The sequence below is a fragment of the Numenius arquata genome, chromosome 5 (genome assembly GCF_964106895.1).
Source record: "Numenius arquata chromosome 5, bNumArq3.hap1.1, whole genome shotgun sequence".
Lineage (NCBI taxonomy): Eukaryota > Metazoa > Chordata > Aves > Charadriiformes > Scolopacidae > Numenius > Numenius arquata.
The window spans coordinates 27,461,450-27,482,678 of NC_133580.1; the positions used below are offsets into that span (position 1 = coordinate 27,461,450).

The 21,229-nt window shown below is 46.5% G+C and overlaps 1 protein-coding gene across 2 annotated transcripts in view; it reads left to right on the forward strand.

The window, feature by feature from the left end:
* SLC20A2 (solute carrier family 20 member 2) overlaps positions 1-20,900 on the forward strand; it is a 41,105-nt gene extending 20,205 nt beyond the window's left edge. Inside the window, exons 8-11 of one of the 2 annotated variants that reach the window (XM_074148042.1) lie at positions 12,701-12,886; positions 13,621-13,705; positions 17,242-17,300; positions 19,183-19,799. In XM_074148042.1, the coding sequence (XP_074004143.1) occupies positions 12,701-12,886; positions 13,621-13,705; positions 17,242-17,274 (304 nt within the window). In that variant the 3' untranslated portion in view covers positions 17,275-17,300; positions 19,183-19,799. Of the gene's footprint in view, positions 1-12,700; positions 12,887-13,620; positions 13,706-17,241; positions 17,301-19,182 lie in introns of both variants that reach the window. The other variant, XM_074148041.1, reaches the window with a different exon arrangement.
* Positions 20,901-21,229: the final 329 nt, after the last annotated feature.

The following is a 21,229-nucleotide window of genomic DNA, read 5'->3' on the forward strand; positions in this document are numbered from 1 at the left end:
GGTCAGAAAGCATATTCGTTTCTGCAGGCAGATGGTCATCATTGCTGTGTTTTGCAAAGCTTGTGACACTGATGTCCCTGGTGCTTTCCAGGAGTTGGATTGCTCAGGCTATGGCTTATTTTCTTCTCAATGGTAACATCTTTTTTTATTCGCTGCTAAATAATTGTACAGTAATTAGTTTAATTCAGGTTTAATTTTGACAAGCTTTGATGCACTGAGACTCCCCCTGGCATGCCAACCACTGTGAAAGCAAACAGGACAGTCCCAGCCCCGCAGAGCTCACAGCCTATTTTAACTGCAAGACTGGAGACCATCAGCAAATGAGAGGTTTAGGCTATTTTTGTCATTAGATTAGTTCCATCTCTTGTAACACAGTGAGAAGAGGTGTGTGAAGAATGTCTTCATTTTGATTGCCGTAGGCCTTGTAGACTTCCCTTTGCTGAATCTTTTGTGGGGAGTTTTCCAGAGGTCTAGGACCACATGAGGCAGCGTATCACTAAATAGCCCAGGAAATCTAACAAGCCTTAACATCAAAGTCCTGCTGCAGTTCATAAAGTGCACACACAACTTCTCCAGCTGCCACAGTTCACATACCAAAAAAAAAGGGAGTTACCCCTGAGGAGCCCTGGGCATGCTCTCGTGCCCTGTGCAGAGAGGGGACAGGGCTATGGCTCATCTCCTGGTGCTCATTTAAGAAGTTTCGCATCTCCTGACACAGTTCTGGTACACAGTAATCCCCGGCTAGAGTTTTATGCAGAGCTGCTATTCACCATTGAGTCGCTCCTTGAGTTTGGAAGAAGCCAGTGAGTTCATCCTTCAGTCATTTGGCTTGTGTCTGTCCTTAAATCCCGTGACACTAACATAATTTCCCAGGAATAAAGGAAAAGGATCACCCTCCAGGAGTCTTTATCTCGTGTTCGTGTTGACTCAGACAACTGACAAAATCTCAAAGTTGGTCTCAGAATTGTTTATCTGCACCTCTTTGCCCTTCCTTGTCTGGTCAGACACCTGTGAAATAGCGTCTCTTCACTCACTCATTTGCCAACCTCTTTCCCTTCGAAGGCTCAGCTCTGTTTTATTCCACAAAGTATTGTTTGACTGTATTGTTTTGTTTTGTGTTGTTTGGACTGAACGATGTAGGCTCAGGATGGAGCATTTTGTACCTTCCTCACCTGCACTCACATTGCTCATCTGCTTAGAACAGTGCTTCACCTGCAGGGCCCTATTGCACCTCGCCACCTCAGTGGCACGTGGGCGAAGGGCAGTTTGGGTGGTTTTGCTCCTCCCTGGGAACATTGCATATTTTTATTTAGGATTTGGCTGGACTGCCTCTTCCCTACGCCCGGAGTGATCCACTCGGTATTTAGTAGCCCTCTTTCCTGTACCGTGATAAGGTCCCCTGAGATGCACGTGATAAGGTCACCTGAGAAATCCCCACAGAAGCCGCTTGTTGGAGCAGCTTGGTCCTTATTTGGGTTGTAGCTGGGGTGCCCTACTGAGTGCCCTCCCCACTGAACCCTCCCACGGTGTTAGCCGTGCCCTGCTGGTGTCGGTTTCAGCGTTTGCAGTGGGGCTTTGCAGCGTTCATGACTTTCATAGTCCTCCTTAGGCATCTGGGCAAACTCTTGTCCCACTCAGAAAGGAGAATGGTTATTGCTCCTCATTCTTGTCAGCCACCCAATTTAACTCGCAGCTCATCTCAAAAACACTTACAAACATGTCTCTTCCCTCCCGGTCCATCCAGTGTCCGGGGAATTCGGGATAGGGCTTTCTGAAGAGCCGCCTTGTCCTCGCTCTTGTTATTGCTCCCTTTGTATCCACAGGGATCTGGCTCTGGGAAAGGAGTCCAGGGTCCCCTCATCCTCTGGATCAGAGGGCAGCGGTGCAACTTTCTTTCCTCTTAGATGGTCTCCGTTGATCAGGACCTCTGCTCTGAGCACACCGGGCAAGAGCAAAGACCCGTGGAGGCTGGTACCTCTGCTCTGCAGGTGGCCAGCAGCAAGTGCCGAGAGGAATGTAGGAAAAAGGACAAACACCGCTGATATTTCTTGTCACGTACCCTGGGAAATGCCATTGCAGGAGGTCCACAGCCTGCCACTGTAGGTGCCCCTGCTCCTTTATTCCCTGTAGGTGGTGTCTATACGTTCTTACATACTCTTTAATGACTCACACGTTTATGCAAGCACTGCTTGCCTTTTCTGTAGGAGGCAAGGGAAGTAGAGTTTGTTAGAAGTATCTGTAAGGATGCAGTCAGTTCAGAAATCGGATTTGGTGTGGATGGGAGCTGGACAGGAAGAAAGACAAGGTTTAGACTCTGTGCAGTATGATTTGTTACATCTTACAGCCTAATTCCCCCAGAATTCTGTATTTGGACTGGCTTGTTGCCTTGGGAATATCCTTTCCTGAAAATTCATATTTTTTAGTGATTTGCAGATCTCTGCTTCTGTCAGTGATCCTACCAAATTTGTCAGCAAGCATGCATTTTTATTAAATGCTGTTTATTCCAAAATCTCTTCTTAAGACAAATCAATGCAATTGCAAAACTAAAGAACAAATTAGCTTTGTTTTGTCGAAGCCGGTAGAAGTGCAAGAAGATGGTGATGGGTGTAGGATTGGATAGAAGCCCATCCTTGCAATTGTACTGAGTTCCAGCTAAGCAATAAACATTAAAGACCCCTTTGTATGCGCCAAGAAGGTCGAGTAGATAGAACACCGGGAATGCAGATATCTGTCCTGTGGATTATGTAGCAGAGACATTTTGCCGGGCTTTGTCTAGCAGAGGGGAAGACTTCTTACTAGGCTCTTAGCTCCTCCGCGTGTTGCATAAAGATCTGCAGAGCTCAAAAAAGCAGTGCGATTTTTTAAAAATAATGCGGTAGAACCTGGCTAGTAGCATGGCTTTCTGTCCACATTTCTGTAAGAAAACAAGCCTTGGCAATCCGTCTTCCACCGAAGGCTGCTTCTCCCTCTTCGTTCACTTTCCTTCTGCTCATTGTAGGTGCTACTGCCAACCTGCTTCTCTATTTTTTTTCTTAGCCTTGAATCTTGTTGTTGAAATCCTGCTTTCCTCTGCATTTGGTCTTAAGCTCCTCACTCGTATATTTAGGGCGGCACCTCTGTTATCCACATCTTTTTCTTTGGACTTGTCTCCTACATTTTCCTTGTCCCATGTTTTCTATTTATTTTCCATTAGGCTGTTTTGCTGGTATTCCTTGAAGGGACAGGAGCACTTAAGAAGAGCAAAGAGATAAAAATGAAAAGCTAATATACAATTTAAAAACTGCAGGTAGTTACATGACTGACCTGTTTTAGAGCATATTTAAGCGTGAGGCATATGGTATGGACTGAACCATGATGCAGCTCAGAAACACTTTGTGGAGCAGAAGTGCCCCATGTAGTTTGGATAGCACTTCAGTGGGCGAAAAATCGTATGGAGATCTCCCTTTTTCCATTTTCCAGGCTTTTCCCCAGGATCTGAAAGGGTTAAATCAGTATTTTGGCTTCAGCTGCAGAACCAACTCATAACAAGGGTAGCTAGAACCCTGTTTCTTCCAAGATGATGCTTTTCAGCATCATAACCATAGCCACCTTTGCTGTAGGAGCTGATGTTGGGTAGCGGTCAGGGCTGGTGGTTAGGCTGACATCAGCAGGGACCCTGGCTGGGGCAGCTGTGCGTTAAAAGAAACAGGGAATCATGGTTACTCCTTATTTGGGTGACTGTTTTGTTCAGACCATCCCCTCCTGCCCCCCCTGCCCGCAGAGCTTATATGCGCTGTGTCAAGGATGCTGGAGCCCTTCCAGGGCTGGGACTAACTGAGCCGGGCCGAGAGCCTTGTGACACCATCGTGGCACATGGGCTGAATGAAATCTAAAGAATTTAAAATCCCGACTAAATGTGTTGGGACAGAAACCGCTGAAAAAAAAAAAAAAAACATAATGTTGTTGTTGAGCTTAATTAGTGGCGCCAAGTGAGCAGGTCCCACTGGCTCAGCACCCGAGCACAAAGGGAGCACGTCAGGTCATTGCAAGGGCAACAGCAGAATGAAAAGGGCAGGATGGAAAAAAAGACCTGGGCCGGGAGCGTGACAGAAGGAGAACTGCCAGCTTCCTAAATGCTTGTTCGGAGCCAGCTTTCCAGAGGCTTGGAGGCTAGGCTTTGTTGGCTGGCGGGGATTACATGCACCTATGGACTGAGCTTATTTTCGATAAATTTTCTGTAGTTATAGGTTTGTTCAGCAGGAATCGTGATGATCAGGAGCTCAGCAGCCTATCTTGTATAATTTATATAACCTACCTGTGTAAATGCAGGTGGTGGGAGAGTTGCTGAAGCCGTAGGGTCCATGCTGCATTTCAAAGTCTGGAAGCATGTCTGAACTAACAAGTACCCGAAAATAAGGGCAGTTGGGCTGGCTGTTTCGGAAGTGGCTGAGGAGGACTACTAACCCCATAGCTACCTCCTGCGCTCAGCACAACGGTGGCTGTGGCTGCTTTGCTTCTGGGTTGGGAATGAGAAATCCATGAGCAAACTGTGCGTCGGCCCCGCAGCCCATCCAAGCAAATGGGAAAATGCTTTTGTTGACTCAAGCAAACTTTGGAGCTCGTTATTCCTTGAATTATCACAATCGAAGCTGGATGAGCCATGGAAAGATGCTGTAGGTTGACATGAGGTTTGCTGATTAAAATCTGCTGTAGGGAGGAGAAACCTACTTGCAGACGTTTCACAGATGCGCGGGGGGATCTCAGTTTTGCTGAGTTCCTGCTGCCTGAATTGTTTGAATGTGGCTGCTCTAATTAAATTTCACATGGAGGACTCCAGGGCTACCCTTGCGTATTCATCCTTAGATATTATAGCAAAAAAGGGGTCACTCATGTTAGAGTCTGCAGATAATGCCATATACATTTATAGCACAAGCTTGACAAAGAATGGCTCTCTTATTATCCGAACGATAAAGATGACATTACTGAAGACAGGATTTATAACTATTTCAGGGAGATAGTAAAAAATGTGTAGTACTTTTTATATATTTCTACATGTTGTCTCGGTGGTTTTAGGGAAACTGAACTGCTACCAGATAGGGAATTCATTGTTAAGCAAAGGAATGCAAGTGAACCTAGGAAATACCTGCTTGCCCAAAATACAGGGAGAGGAAACTTGTCCTTTCACCTCCCTACAGATTTCATTGGCGTTTTAGCTCAGAGCACACTAACAGCAGTGGGACTCACCTTTTCCCCTCTTCCTAAAGTAAATGCAGTGGGATTAAAGGAGGGAAGGGCCAGAACGTGGCCAGTATCTCCCTACACACAGAGAGCTTAGTGGGATTCAGCCTCCTGGCTAAATAAGGAGTCTCAAGGAGCTATAATAAGGCTGGATTACAAAATGAGTATTTCCTATGTCCTCCCTGAGAGCTGCAGTCAAGATCACTTAGAATATTCTGGAAGCTAATCTGTCCATTACGATTACTGAGAGCAGCCCGAAATCTGATTTCTTCCCTTTTTAATAGCAGTCCGTCCTGAAAGTGCAGCCCGTGTCCTGAGTAGGCATGAATCTTCGCTTGTGCCCTTAATCGTGCAGGTACATGGCATCTTTGTTGTGCCACGCAGGTAAGCCAGGGAAGAGCAGTGAGAAACGGGGGGCTCTGGTGGGCATGGGAGTCCTTCCCCCCATCCTGTGTGCCAGCCAGGGCTTGCTGGGAGAAGGCTGATGGTGGCGGGCGAGGGGGAGGATGGACCCAGACCTCCAGGGACCAGGGAGTTGGAGCTGCAGGAAGGACTACGTAGCCTTCCCGACTCATTGGCGCACCCAAAGCTTGCGCTTCACGGAGCCCGGCTGTGACGCACTTCTGTTGCGCTATGGCATACGCACTATTTCAAAACCTGTCTGGTTGTTGGAACTAGGATAGAACTCTGTCGATAATATGAGAATCTCTGGAGATTGGGACATATCTTTTTTCCTCTTGGTACATATGGGCGGATCTTTCTCGCACCCTTAACTCAACTGGGTGATGTCTCCAGGCATAACTGCAGCATGTCCATCCCACTTATTTTCCCAGTGGAAAGTTCGTTTGTGAAATCCTGGTTTGGGAAATAGTCAAATGATTGGGGATTTTGTAATTATATTTGCAACATTGGAAGCCTAATACAGATTTCTCAGGCAGCTATTTTGCTCGTCGTTCAGTTTTAATCAGTGATAATGTATGTGTCAAGCTTCCTTCACTCAACTAGAAAAAGCAGCTAAAGCACAATCTGCTTTTTCAGATAGCAGAGGATCAAAGCATGGTCATCAAGTAGTCTGTGGATTGTGGATTATAACACAAAGCTTATTCGGAGCGTAGCATTCAAATACAATCAGGTTTTCTTTTTGAGCAACTCATGACTCCCCTCAAATAAGTAGCAGCAAGGTAACAGCAATGTTGCTAGTTCATAAAATATTTTGACAACTTTGATGGGATTTAGTGACAGAGCGTTCAGCTGATGGCATCCTTCCATTACTGAAAAAAACCCTTTATTTTTACTAAAAAAAAAAAAAAAGAAGTCGTAGTCCTTGTTCCTCCAGAGAAGGGCCTGGACTTGGACTTGTGACCCAAAGGTACCTAAAAATTTCTGCTTGTGTGTGTGTGTGCATGGGAAACTGTAATTTCTAAGCCTGTCTCATGATAGCTGTATGTGGGGGTGTTTTTTTGTCGGTAATACTATCTGTCTCACAGGGGAGAGGAGAAGCCAACTCTATTTATAGTTCAGCTTCACTGTCAAATGCTATCTTTCACAAGAGCTTTATAAACGGTGCGGGGCAGATTCTCAACTGGCAGAAGGGAGCAGAAAAAGAGGAGTTGTGCCAATTCCCGTGAGTCGAGAGAGCTGGAGAAATCATCGTGAGAGTCAGACAGCACTTCAGAAACACTCAGCAGCACTTCGCTGAACCCGCCCTGACACGCGTCTGCAAGTTACGAGCATTGCTGTAGATGGCATTTAACCCTGTGGCATTTAGCCTGATGAACTTTAATAAAGGCAAGTGTAGGGTGCTGCACCTGGGGAGGAATAACCCCCTGCACCAGTACAGGTTGGGGGCTGACCTGCTGGAGAGCACCTCTGAGGAGAAAGACCTGGGAGTCCTGGTGGACAATAGGATGACCATGAGCCAACAATGTGCCCTTGTGGCCAAGAAGGCCAATGGCATCCTGGGGGGCATCAGGAAGAGTGTGACCAGCAGGTTGAGGGAAGTTATCCTCCCCCTCTGCTCTGCCCTAGTGAGGCCCCATCTGGAGCACTGTGTCCAGTTCTGGGCTCCCCAGTTCAAGAAGGACAGGGAACTGCTGGAGAGGGTACAGCAGAGGGCTACAAAGATGATGAGGGGCCTGGAGCATCTCTCTTCTGAGGAAGGGCTGAGGGACTTGGGTCTTTTTAGTCTGGAGAAGAGAAGACTTCTTTAGTCTGGAGAAGAGAAGAGGGGGGATCTGATCAATGTTTATCAATACTTAAAGGGTGGGTGTCAGGAGGATGGGGCCGTTCTTTTTTCGGTGACAGGACAAGAGGTAATGGACACAAACTTGAACATAAGAAGTTCCACCTAAACGTGAGGAGGAACTTCTTTACTTTGAGGGTGGCAGAGCACTGAAACAGGCTGTCCAGAGAGGTGGTGGAGTCTCCTTTTCTGGAGACATTCACTGGATCCCACCTGGACACGTTCCTGTGCAACCTGCTCTGGGTGGACCTGCTTTGGCAGGGGGGTTGGATTAGATGATCTCCAGAGGTCCCTTCCAACCCCATATGATTCTATGGTTCTGTATCGCGCCTCTGGGGAAGGCAAACAGCCCCTATGCACCGCCCCGGCTGCAAAGCCCTGTGCCCTGCGAGTAACCAGGGCCGGAGGAGCATGGTAAAGATGATAAAAAATACTGGACATGGAGAATATACTTCATGACAGGTAGACTCAGGAGTTAGACTTCTCATGCCATAACATTTTATGAATTCACCCTAAAATCAACTCGTAATGGCCATCTTTTTGTGCTTAGTGGAAATGTGTATTACGCAAACAAAACTAAAGTGATAGCACGACAGGAGTAGCTTATCCCGGCTTTTAAACCCAGCAGTTAAATAGTACAGCAACAGCACTTCAGTTACAGAGGAACCTAATGGCAGTTCTGCATTGAGATAGATGTGGATAGGGGCTCAGAGCCCCTAGGTGACCTTCTCAGGCTTTTTTCTTCTCCCTCTAAAGTACCACGAATAACGCTTGGAGCTGCAGCACAAATAAATGAGAGTTAGTTAAGGCAAGTAAAAGAGCTGCGTGGGAGAGTAAGAGAAAATCGCTTCCTGAAAATAGGCTTGTGAAGTTAAGTCTTAGCCAAATGCATGGAAGATTTTAGGTCTGCTTTCTGGCTAGTCGTGTCTTGAGTCAAATGAGGTAGAAACAGTGGGAAATATTGTGAAAGCCACATCCCAGTCCAGCCAGCAGATGTGGTTCATCTGCTTAGTCACTCAGCTGCAGGAGACATCTGATAACCACAGAAGGTCTCAAAGCAAAGTCTCTTTTTTTTTTTTTTTTGATGTGTTTATTCTCTCTTACTCTTCTGGTGGGACTGGTTTTCTTCTACCGATGAACTCGTCCTAGTCCCAAAGATGGTTGATTGCACATGATTGTGGTAATGTCTCGAAGCTGATGTACGCAGCACCAAGACCCTAATCTTTGCAATTCGTGAGTTTGACACATTCAGTTTGAGCTTTTGGTAGTTTTGTGGTGGGACAGGCTTAAGGGCTTCTTCTAGAGCTGTTCTCCATTGGTATTGGAAGTGTTGATACCACAAGCCCCTGGGACTGGACCTACTGAACGAACCCAGAAGCAGAAGGAGCCCTCTGAAGAGCCGTGACGGTGGTAGACCCGAGCCACCGGCTGCGCAGCATTGCCAGTTTGCTGGCTGTTGGTAGCCACTTGCAGGTATTCAGGCTGAGAGATACTGTTGTCCCTCGGAGCTGAACATTTAAGTCACATTAAACATGATTTACAGGGAGAGGAAAAACATCCCTCTGGTATAGGTACAGATACCCACAAACGAAAATGCTGTTAATTACCTTTTTTCCTTTCCAAGCATATATGGATCCAATGCTGCTCTGCTTCCTTTTCCTACAGGGAAGGATTCCTGCCTCTGTGGGCACTGGTGTAATCTCTTCTGATCTGTTGGGCAGCATCAGCCATTCGGATCCTCCGAGGCCGAGCATAAGTCAGCAGAGTTTTGCCTTGCCTTCTGTTACCACAAATAAGAAAATAACCTTTTCTTCAAGGATTAAGCTTAGTTGATTCAGAGAGGTGTAGCATTTGCAAATAATTAAAACTGGATTTTGGTACAAAAGAGCATAGTTTGCTGCTGTAGTTTTGGAAGCCTTTTCTGTCTTCCCATTTACATTAGGACTGAAAAATATCCATCCATAATCTCTTCAGAACGGTCAGGAATCGGTGCCTGGGCTCGCTCCAAATGTACTCGTTATTTTCAACAGGGAGGTTGTCCCCGCGTCATACAGCACTGTAGGAAGGGATGATCAGTTTTCCCTTTTTTCCTCTGATCAAAGTTTTAGTTGCCTTTATCCATCCTGCATTCATCAGTTGAAGGTACAGCGAATTGCCATTCTCTTTCTATGCACAGTAAGGCATTTAAATGTGCAAGTAATGTAATCTACACCTGAAAACACTGGTCATGAAGTTGCAGGTCAACTTAAAAATATTAGGAATGCTTCAATCAAGAATCTCTTCTTCCTTGAAGGTAAAATAATTTTTGCATTTAGGCACTAAGGACTTTTCACATACCATCCTTTCACTCACGCAAAAACTCAACAGATCAAATGCATACTCAGGCACAGAATCACATGGGGTTGGAAGGGACCTCTGGAGATCATCTAGTCTGACCCCCCTGCCAAAGCAAGTCCACCCAGAGCAGGTTGCATAGGAACGTGTCCAGGTGGGTTTTGAATGTCTCCAGAGAAGGAGACTCCACCACCTCCCTGGGCAGCCTGTTCCAGGGCTCTGCCACCCTCAAAGTGAAGAAGTTCCTCCTCATGTTTAGGTGGAACTTCTTATGTTCAAGTTTGTGCCCAGTATCAGACCAGAATTTTAAAGTATTTTTGCTAGTGAAAATCACTCTTTATTTGAAGCGTATTTAGTTCTTCATTGTACTACCCAGTCTCTTCAAACCCACTGGATTTTATTATCCGTGTTAGCTCACTAATTTATTTCTCAAAATCCGTAAGAATTATTCATTCCTTTTTATATCAAAGAGCATTTTTTAAGTACTTTTGTTTGCCTCGCAGCTTGAATGTTGTTGCCTGTTTTTTCAAGGGAAAATTCCTTCCTAGTTACTTTGCTCCAGGATCGCTTCTCAGAGTTCAGAGCTTGGGTCCTCAAGGACCAGAAGAAAGAAGGGGAGGGTCTTGTGTTGCTTAGATGTGCCGAGTTGTGCCGTGCTGAGGACCCTCCTCTCTTGGCAATTAGCGCTCGGCCCCGAGCACCTCCTATCTGGTAAAGTAAATTATTAACGGTCGGTTACGGTGGCTTGCTTTGCACAACGTTTGACGTTAAAACCGGGCCCTTACTCCATCTGTGCGCTTTGGAGTGAGACCAGGGACTATATTTAGCTGGTCTTGGCTGCAGGGTGTGCGTAGCTGTCGGTCCTGCCTGCAGCGCTCGCTGCGACCCACGCTCCTTATCGGTTTACAAAGAGGGGAGCTTCCTGTTGGGTTTCAGGCTTTTTGAATGACATTGGACGGGTTTGCTCCGTTCTTCTTGCAATCATTTAGACACAAGCGTGGCGCTGCTTTGTTTCTCACATTTTTTTTGGTCGGGGATAAACGCTACTCAGTTTAGCAGAAGAGCTGCAAAAAAAAAGGGGAAGTCAAAGTTCTTATCTTGAGGTGTCCCTCAAGGGTCCGTGCTGGGACCGGTACTGTTTAACATTTTTATCAACGACATAGACAGAGGGATTGAGAGCACCATCAGCAAGTTTGCAGATGACACCAAGCTGTGTGGTGTTGTCGATACACCAGAGGGACGGGATGTCATTCAGAGGGACCTGGACAGGCTGGAGAGATGGGCCTAGCTGAACCTCATGAGGTTCAACAAAAGCAAGCGTAGGGTCCTGCACCTGGGCCAAAACAATCCTCGGTATAAATACAGACTGGGGGATGAGGTATTAGAAAGCAGCCCTGAGGAAAGGGACTTGGGGGTGTTGATGGATGAGAAGCTGGACATGAGCAGGCAGCGTGCACTTGCAGCCCAGAAGGCCAATCACATCCTGGGCTGCATCAAAAGAAGTGTTGCCAGCAGATCCAGAGAGGGGATTCTGCCACTTTGCTCTGGTGAGACCTCATCTGGAGTACTGTGTGCAGGTCTGGAGTCCTCAATATAGGAAGGACATGGACCTGATGGAGCGGGTCCAGAGGAGGGCCACCAAAAATGATCAGGGGGTTGGAGCACCTCTCCTATGAGGACAGGCTGAGGGAGCTGGGGTTGTTCAGCTTGGAGAAAAGGAGGCTCTGGGGAGACCTCATAGCGGCCTTCCAGTACCTGAGGGGGGCCTACAGGAAGGCTGGGGAGGGTCTGTTTACAAAGGCCTGCAGTGACAGAACAAGGGGTAATGGCTTTAAGCTGGAGAAGAGCAGACTTAGATTGGATATTAGGAACAAGTTCTTTACTCTGAGGGTGGTGGAACACTGGAACAGGTTGCCCAGGGAGGTGGTTGAGGCCCCTTCCCTTGAGATATTCAAGGTGAAGCTCGACGAGGCCCTGGGCAACCTGGTCTAGTTGGGGGTGTCCCTGCTGACTGCGGGGAGGTCGGACTAGATGACCTTTGGAGGTCCCTTCCGGCCTGGACCAATCTATGAATCTACTTTTTAGTATTTAAGCCTTTAAAGTAACTGGATACCGGCTTTCAAGTTTTTCTTCTAACTCTCGTGTCTGGAAACTTGATGCTTTTTTAGAGAAAACAGAGTCAGAAGTCTCAGCCCAGGCACCGGGGACTCCAGCCACCGATGTCGGGTGACCTGCTTTAGGAACGGGGACTTCAGTGTTGCTGACTTTCAGTGTTTTTCTAGATAGCAGCGGCAGGGTAGCAAAAAAGGGCTTATGCCAGCTCTGTGTCACCAAGGAGTCCTCTCTGATCCAGTCCAACTAGCTCTACAACGCGTTTAAAGAGGACTAAATCACCCTCCTGGCTGCATTCTGATCATATCTCCAAACGTTACAGGTTGTCAGACTAGATTATATTTGTATCTTCTTCTCTGCGATGGTAATTTTGTTCATTAACATCCCTCTTTAACAAAAGAGAGCTAATTTAATACTTGAATTTTAAAGATGCAGAGCTCTTGAATTGGTAAAATTTGAGATCATTCCAGCCCAGTACTGAAAATACTGTGTTTTGTCCCGAGACATACCTAATGAGGTATTACCAACTCTGACATTTCAGGAAACAATTTGTAAAAGAAAAATTCCTTTCAGCATTTGCTATAGTTATCAGTGGTGAAGTGACAACTGAAAAAACAACATGATAAGGGTCTCCTGCTGCAGCCTTTCCAAGTGAGAAAGAGTGTCGCCTTTAGGCTCCAGCCGGAGCAGCGCTGCGTGCGTGACGACGAAAAATCACGCAGAAGATAAGAGGCTTCTTTCAAGGCAATTATCTGCGTTTTTATAACTTGAGCGATGTTAATTCTGTTTCTCCAGCAACGCAATCGGTCCCCTCGTGGCCCTCTGGCTTATCTACGAGCAAGGTGGTGTAATGCAAGAAGCGTCAACTCCCGTCTGGCTGCTGTTCTATGGAGGTGTCGGGATCTGCGTCGGTCTCTGGGTCTGGGGCAGGAGAGTTATCCAGACCATGGGTAAAGACCTCACTCCAATCACACCATCAAGGTAGGTGCACGGTTGTCTTTACGGTCTTGTGAGCTTCGTGCGCGAACCCATCTGAGAGATTGCTGCTCCGGTGTTGTGTTTGTAATGCGGTTTGTTGGATTTGCTGTGGTTTGATTTTAATGATAACCTGGCTTTGACTTCTCCATCTTTCTAAAAAATTAAAGGAAAAAAAAATAAAATGAAAAGGAGAGGAAGAAAGAATGAAAAAAAAAGAACGAGAAAAAGAATGAGAGAAAGGAAAAAAGATAAGCCTGTAAACTAATACTGAATGCTTTTGAGGCATAGAGGTCTACTTGAACAGAGTCTTCTGCTGATGACCTAATTAATATGGCAGAAGGTGCATTTGGAAATGGCAAGATTACGGTGGCGTTCCCAGTGTGCTTCAGACTGTTAAACCCCCATATGTGTTTATTACAGTAATTTTTGTCCTTAATGCATACTCGACCTCTGCTTGGTGCTTAACCAAACTACTAATTAGGCGTGATTCACTGCAGCGTAGAGTAGTAGAAGTCCCTGACGCAATGAGCCCTGCAGCCGGGTTACTACAGATGACGGGCCTGTGCCGTTCCCATTATTCAGCCCTTCCTTGTTCTCTTAACTTATTCCTATGACAAAAACCAGTCGGAGATAAAACAGCCGAAAGAAGAAACGGGTAAGACTTTGGCACGCTGCACGGTATCAGTCCGAGCTGATGCAAAGAGTGATTGTGAAGTGTTTTCTTATGCTTCCCGCAGTGGATTCACTATTGAGTTGGCTTCGGCGTTCACAGTTGTGGTAGCTTCCAATGTTGGACTTCCTGTCAGTACTACACACTGCAAGGTATGCCTTTGCCCAGCGACTGCAGTCAAGGCAGTCTGGACTATTCATCTTAAAATCGTGCTGCTCGAGCCAGCGGATAATGGCACGGCAAGGGGAAAGCAGCCGCTGGTGGAGGATGGTTGGGCGGAGGCGCATCAAGCGCGTCTCAGTCCCGCCAGCCACACTGGAAAATAATCAGGCTTCCAAAAAACGCATTGGAGTTGTCACAGTAAAGTTAAAGCGGCTAAAGAAAAGCAGCGCTTACAAAAACGTGACCTCAATTTTTAAAGCAAACGATTGCAAGGAAGAACCTGGTTTCCTCCAACGGTGCCATTTGAACCTGGTCAGGTAGCGTTTCTCCCTTGTTCAGAGGCTGCACACCATTCATCATTTATACTTCACTTTCTTGATAAGTGCATGGCATGGGATTTCCTGCATATAACTCTTTTTACTACAGGTTTTCCATCTGTCTTTTTTTTTTTTTTTTTTTTTTTTTTTTTCTTCACAGTGGATTTTGCATTGAAGTAATGTGTGCGCTAACGGTACTTGTAGCCTCAAATGTGGGTATTCCAATAAGCTCCACCCATTGCAAGGTATTGGAGTTTGCAGTGATCGCATCAGTAAATCACATCGCTAGGACAAACCGTAACAAAATAGGAGAGATACCAATTGTTTGCAGATTTGCCTTCACTATGCCATGCGCCGGGCGGAGAGCCATCGCAAAATAACGAGGGCCGCTTTTTAAAGCCGGTGTGGCTAAGCAAAGTCAGCGCTACGAGTAATTGCACAAAAGTCAGGAATGTCTTTTCACCCTCATGTGATTGCGTTGGACTAATATAGACATATTAAAATAACGTAGACTCGTAGTTTGTGTGATCCCAGCTACACGTATTGTAGAGCCGCCTGTATGAAAAACACCGCTACATCATTAAGCTAATATTTTAATGTCTTTCTTCTTTTAAACCAACTTGTCCTCACTTTTGTGCATTTTAATATAGAATCCGGCCCTTGTAATTAGTTCTTTGAATAAGGTTGTTGGCTTTTTTTAAAAAAAAAAAGAAAAAAAAAAATCAGTTGGAAGTATAGATATAGGCTGGGTAATGAGCAGAATTTAATTGTGTCATATGATACGCCGTGTGAGAAGACATTTATATAGCTCGTAGGGCAGCAGGGAGCACATGGGCATTTACACTGCTGGAAGAACATAGTGGGAATTTGGAATTTTGTTCCCTGGGAAATTCCCGAGTCAAATGTCCTGACTTATTTTCCTTTACTTCCCTATGGACTCCCAAGCTCTTGTACTCGCAGAGCTGGCTGTGTCCCTCACCCTCTGGCAGGGCATGGGGAAGCCCTTCTGCAATCAGAGACCCCAGGGTAGCAAAGCCCCTCTACTTTGGGACGTACCACCAAGCCCCACAAGAGCCAGATCCTGTAAGATTTGCTACTGCACTCTGGGGACCTGGAAGCCCTTCCAAGCTCTGGCTGGGGCTGGGAGCAGGCGGGTTTTTGGGGCTGTGACTGCTCCACGGCATGGCAGGCGGGCTGGCAAGAAGCCAGGCATCCTTGCCTGTGACATTGACCTGGTTTCCAGTGAAAGAGTCAATGAAATCCACACATCCTGCAAAACGCCCCAAGTTGGTTCAATTGGCCTTTTTCTAGTGAAAACCATTTCTTCAGAAAGCCTTCCTCTATTGCAAAATCATTTCTTTCTTCTGCCGTAGAGCTCTTTGAGAAGCGGCCAAGACTGAGCTGCTCTGAAAGGCTGTTCAGATTTCCTGGCATTGGCCGAACTCTGGTGCCTCTGAATCAAGCAGGGAGGGGAAAAATAATAACAATGTGATCCACTTCTAAAAACGGTCGCCTGAAACCACCTCTCTTTAAGCTGACTGGTCTATCAAACGTGTGATGAGGAATTTGACAGGGAGAATAATACAGCTTTGATTATCCCAGTTGCATGCCTGAAGCACTTCTAGCCAACCATCGTAAAAGAGAAAATGCACTTTGGTGCAGACAAATAGGCTAAATTTAAAAAGAAAATGACTTGGAAGCCACAAGCTAATGAGAGAACGGCATTAGGAGGTATTCATTGACTCAATGCAGTAAAAAGCTTGATCTTTTCTAACTGCAGAGGAAAATAATTCTTTTTAAAAAAAATACTTCCATAAAAGCAGTTAATGGGGTTAGTCTGTGTCTGCTCCCTGTGGTTTGCAGTATCTTATTAGAAGGATCATTCTTAATGGAAACATTCACTTCGCAATAGGATTAGACTGTTCCAGGATGTCACGTTATTATAACTGACTCTGTGTTTCAGCAAAATGAGATCCTGAGTTGAAAGATCCGAAGTGATCAACACAAGATAAAGCAAACACTTGCACCAGATGTATTCCTTGTTTTCTTTGAAGGCTTGGTGAAGGAATAAAAAAACCCACATTATATATCATTTATTCCTTGGGAAAATGCCTCTCTGAGAGTGCTGTCAGCCATTGAGACGGAAATACTTTCTTAAAAATCAGGAGAAAAACTATTTCCCCCTAGAAATCAAAAAGAAAGCGGGTTCAAGGTGAGCCTAGTCCTAAGCCTCTAGCATCAGGGAGTGGGAATTATTTTTTTTCCCCAACGTTTGCTCCACAGCAAAGTAGCATTTTTTGAAGTGGGAGCCCTTTCCTAAGGGGTGTCAGTCAACCTGAACGTGCAGCAACTGGATTAACCGACGGCCAAGAAGGAGCAGCGTGAAACACCTTAGGTGGAGGGAGACCTTTTTCAGGTGAAACAATAGAGTGTAATGAAAAATGGAGACCCAACTATGAAGGAAAGCTCCGAGCAGCAGTTTTCAGTTCTCGGAGCAGATACGGTGGCAAACTTGGAGATCGGTAGCAGGAAGAAAAGCATTAGCTTCTGAGAAAGATTTGTCAAGCCCTCGCAGATGAGGAATTGCATTCGGTCCTAAATCGGAGGCTTCGGTCTGCCTGAGGCAACCACCGCCCCATACGCCTGTCCCAAATCTCCAGCCCAGCAGCTTTGCTGTGAGTCACCTTGCCTTTCTGCTGCCCAGGTAGGCAACTTGATCATACTGCATCTTACACGTAGCGCCTGTTATTTATTCGTAAGATATGAGATGTAGAAATAAACAGGCGTTTCTCAGCTGCGACAGATTGAACGCATTCCCATAGGGATAAAAGTAGAGCGCAGGAGTTAAATGCTTTTTTTCCATGCAAAAGCGACTTTGCTGAGGTCATACTGTCAGCTGTGGTTTGCTATTGTGATTTGGGGGCTTTGAAAAGTATTCTCTGTGTTGCTATGATGGAATTATCGTATTCTGTGTGTTGTTATAGTACGTCATTGCACAGGAACAAGAGAGTCAAAAGCATTTCTGTAATGCTTTAAACAGAGCATACTGAAGGCAAACTGCACTGGTTTCAAACCAATCTCAAAGTAGATACCATCTGAAATTCCGCAGGCGGTGTAGTGTTCCTACACCCCAGTTTTAGCTACTCTCCTAACCTCTAGTCCATCGAAATCACCATTAATAAACTAAACTTTAATAATGTTTAAAACAGATTACCAATGCCATCATTGCTGATACCTGTTAAATTTCAGGAAGGACTCGGAGATTATGGTACGTAGGCTGTAGGCTCCCTCAATAAGCAATGCTTCTTGTTGCAAGCACGACAGACGGATGCTAAGGACGTGCAAAATGTCCAGCAGAGCCTAACAGCTGAGCTGCTGAAAAACCAAATGCTGTGTCCTTGGGTTAATGCTTTGATGGAGTCAGAAGTGTGGGGTTCCTCTCAGCTGGGCACCTCCTAAATACACTTAACACCTCCTAAAGACAGAATAGCGTATTGTCCGCTCGAGGTATTCAGATTAAATATTTTCTAACGGATTTCCTTACTGGATCAAGCTCTAGACCAAGGCCTTTTCAGTCCTAGAATATCAAGTTTAGTTTTCCCTTGTTCTCCCACGGGCCCTTTTGAGAATCTTATTTCCCCAGGGTTACGGGGTCTTCCACGAAAAGCTCTTTTCTCTGAAAACAAATGTTAAGCAGTAGTTAGAAGTTAACTAGGTGTGAACAAAAGATGAGGATTTGGTAGCCCTGTTGTGTCTCTCTCTGCTTCACTGTCCTCCCAGCATTTATCATTTTCCTGGCTCCGCACATGGGGAGCAGCCCATCTTCTAATCTATAGGCAGGGACTGCTACTCCCATTAAGAAAACAAGCAGGGAAGAGGAGGCAGGGATGGCATTTCAGGAAGCACAAGCCCAGCTGTGTTTTGGAGTTTCCTTTCCTTCAAAACAGGATATTCCTTCCACATTTCTTGCTGCTTTACCGTGTGCTTTGAATAGACGTGCACCGATTTACACATTTTTGTTAACAGCACAGAGGGCCACTTCCAGGGCAGAAAGAAAATGCAGTGTTTCTGAAGTTTTCGCATCGTTTTTCACCGGAAATGTTTTTCTCAGTCCGGTTCTTTTCTTAAAAAATAATATGCTGGGTTTATACCCGAGCTTATTAACTGAAAATACATTTGAAGGAAGAAAAGGTTGTAGCTTTGTCCATGCCGCAGTGTGTTTTGTCTTCAAAAACACTGACCTGCCCAGCTGCCCTGGATATTTTGGTGGTTTATCCATTCCCCACCTGGAGCCACACCTCTTGGTGTCCATGTAGTTTGCATGCCCCATAGCATCAGGCTGATGTCTTTGGATGCTTGGCTTGGCTGGCTGGTCTGGAAGGGCTGGTTTTCCTCGGAGGGCTTGGACCTGATGAGTTGGATATAGGGCAGCCGTCCTGGGTCTAACCTCCTGCTGTCTGTCCGCTCCCTGCCAAGTTACCATCGCTGTTAGAGGGTGGGCTCAGCTGCTTACATTGCCGCTGCTGTCCTGTTTATAGCCCGCAGTATTGAAGTATATAGGTACTGTTTGGAGTCAGCTCCGTATTGCCAGGCTATAAGCTGCAGAGGTTCAGCAGCTGCTGGGTGAAGAGACAGACATCCCAAACCAGCAGGAGGACAGGCAGATGGGGTGGGAATCATACTAGCTCTCCCCACCTGCCTCATGCCACACCCTCCGTCAGAGCTTTAAAAACAAATTTCCTGGTGTTTTCATGATTTAGACCACAGTCTGGCCAGGCTTGGTGGACACTTGCCCTCTTCCCTACAGGCTGAGTCAGGTGCTGGGCGGGTGGAGGGCTGCCTCGGTTGCGCTCATGGCTGATCCAGGAACTTGCAGGGCAGAGAAAAACCCACAAGGATATTTATTCTCCTTTGGCTGAGCCTGAGACCCATGAAAAACAGGAGATCATTTTAAAATAAAGGTCAAAGCACCCTGGAAGTGCCTCCCTCCTGCCACCTCACCAGAACAGAGCCATCACCATCATCAGGGCCTCCTTTATCTCAGCATTGCTTGGTATCAGCTGACTGGCATTGGTGTGGCCGTGGGCGTGTTACGGGCACTCGGACCTACCCCTCACGTCTTGTCTCTCCCTCTTCCCTGCCCTCCCAAGGTGGGCTCTGTGGTGGCCGTCGGCTGGATCCGTTCCAAGAAAGCCGTCGACTGGCGCCTTTTCCGCAACATCTTCCTGGCGTGGTTTGTGACTGTGCCGGTGGCCGGCTTGTTCAGCGCTGGGGTGATGGCGCTGCTGATGTACGGGATCCTGCCTTACGTCTGAACAGCCTACTCCGCTGGGAAAAGGGGAAACGGCCAAGCTACTACCGGAGGGGAGAAGTGTTCCCGTGAAAGAACCAGTCAGAGAGGATCCATCTTCCATATCTAACTCCTTATCTACTGTACATAACAATGTGTCATATTGGTGACATGGTGATGTGGTGCCATTTCTTATATATTAAAGAAATATATATGCATATAGTAGGTAACAATACCTAAGTTATATTATCAGTGGGGTGAAAATAATTGCCTAGAATTTAATATTTAGTAAAATTTGTACATAGTGTATCATTTTGGTGGCAATTTTTTAATCTTTTGAAGAAGAGTATGGATTAGGAAATGTTTCTTGTCCATTTGATATAAGAAGAAGCGAGGTACAGGACTGCATAACACATGAATTTTTTTAAAGCTATTAAGATACTGGAACAAAATAAAATGTGCAGAAGTGCTTTTCATAAAATAACTTTGTTCATATCATATTGATCTTTGTGTATCATAGCGTGCTGGTTATGGCTGCGTAAATACTTACAAACAGTAACTTCTAAAACGGTGCATTTCCCTTATATATATTTTGGATAAGAAAGTTTAGGAAGTACCAAAGAAGCAGGGGAATAGCTTGCCGATGCTATGTTGTTGTCTACACGTGTGGGCATGTGTTGTGTTTTCCCACCGCCTCTACTTCAACGTTCTCGCCAAGCTCCTGCCAGCAAGGCTGGGATAGTACTGTTCACGTCTCTTAATGTAACTTTAAAAAAAAAACAAAACCACACACACAAAAAAAGCTAGTTCTTGTTAGTAGGCAGACCACAAGACCACAGCTCTCCACGTTAGCTGATAGTAGACCGACTTCATTTTGTGGGTTGAATTTGAAGTATCTCGCTGCTCACCTTCTACCTTTCCCCTTCAAGTCTCAGCTCCCAGTTACCCTGCTATCAATTCCGGTGGGAGAACGGGCCGTCCCGTCTCCCCTTTCTCTGTCCATCCAGCCACAACCGCACACTCTCAGGTACAGGAGCGGGACCGCGGGGTGCACGGCACCCCTACATACAGACACAAAGGGTAGCAGCGGGTAGGAAATGGGCTTAGCCCCTGGTTTCGTGGTTGAAGGTATGGGCGCCCGCAGAGGGGCTGGCGTGAGGAGCACGGCGAGGGTGGGAGCAGATGCTGGGTCCCCCCCCAGCACATCCCATCCCATCCCACGCCAGAGCCCACCAGCCTCCCGCCATGCTGACAGCCCTGAGGAGGGGGACGGGAGCCTGGCCCTGCGTGGATGCAGGTTGGGTGGTAACCAGCATTTGGGATGAGGTGGGTTTTTTTTCGTGGCAGCTCAGGGGGAAATGGCTAGCTACATCCCCTGCACGGCTTTGGAAAGCACACTTGGGTGAAAGTTACTGTTTCATGGGTGGGAGGCAAAGGGCAAGGGGTGCCCGGAGGAGGTTGGGAATCTATTACTGTTTAAATGCTGCTAAAATTTTGATAAAATGTTCTTGGTACTCCATTGTGACTTTTCCATTGGTCATTCATACTAAATTTATAATAAAAAGATAAACAGCCCCTATCACTGTTTGCCTCTTGGGTTTTTCGAGCATTCCTCAGCCATGCCAGCCACAAAGGGAAGGCTCCATGGGCAGCTAAAACCTACTCCTTGGCATCCGCTGCCTTTTGTTCTTTGTCTGCCAGGGTTGGTGGGGATGAAGCCACGCTCTGTGTGGCGCTGACAAAACCTCCCTTTTCTTCTGGCGCCCCCAGCCCTCGCTCTGTCTGGGGCTCGGGCATCTCCCCGACGAGGTCTGGGAGCTCGGGGGGGGGGTGGTGGTGCTTGGGATGCGTTCACGGGGCTCCCGCTGCCTCCTTAGCCCCAACTTGCCTTTTGGGGGGGCTCCAGA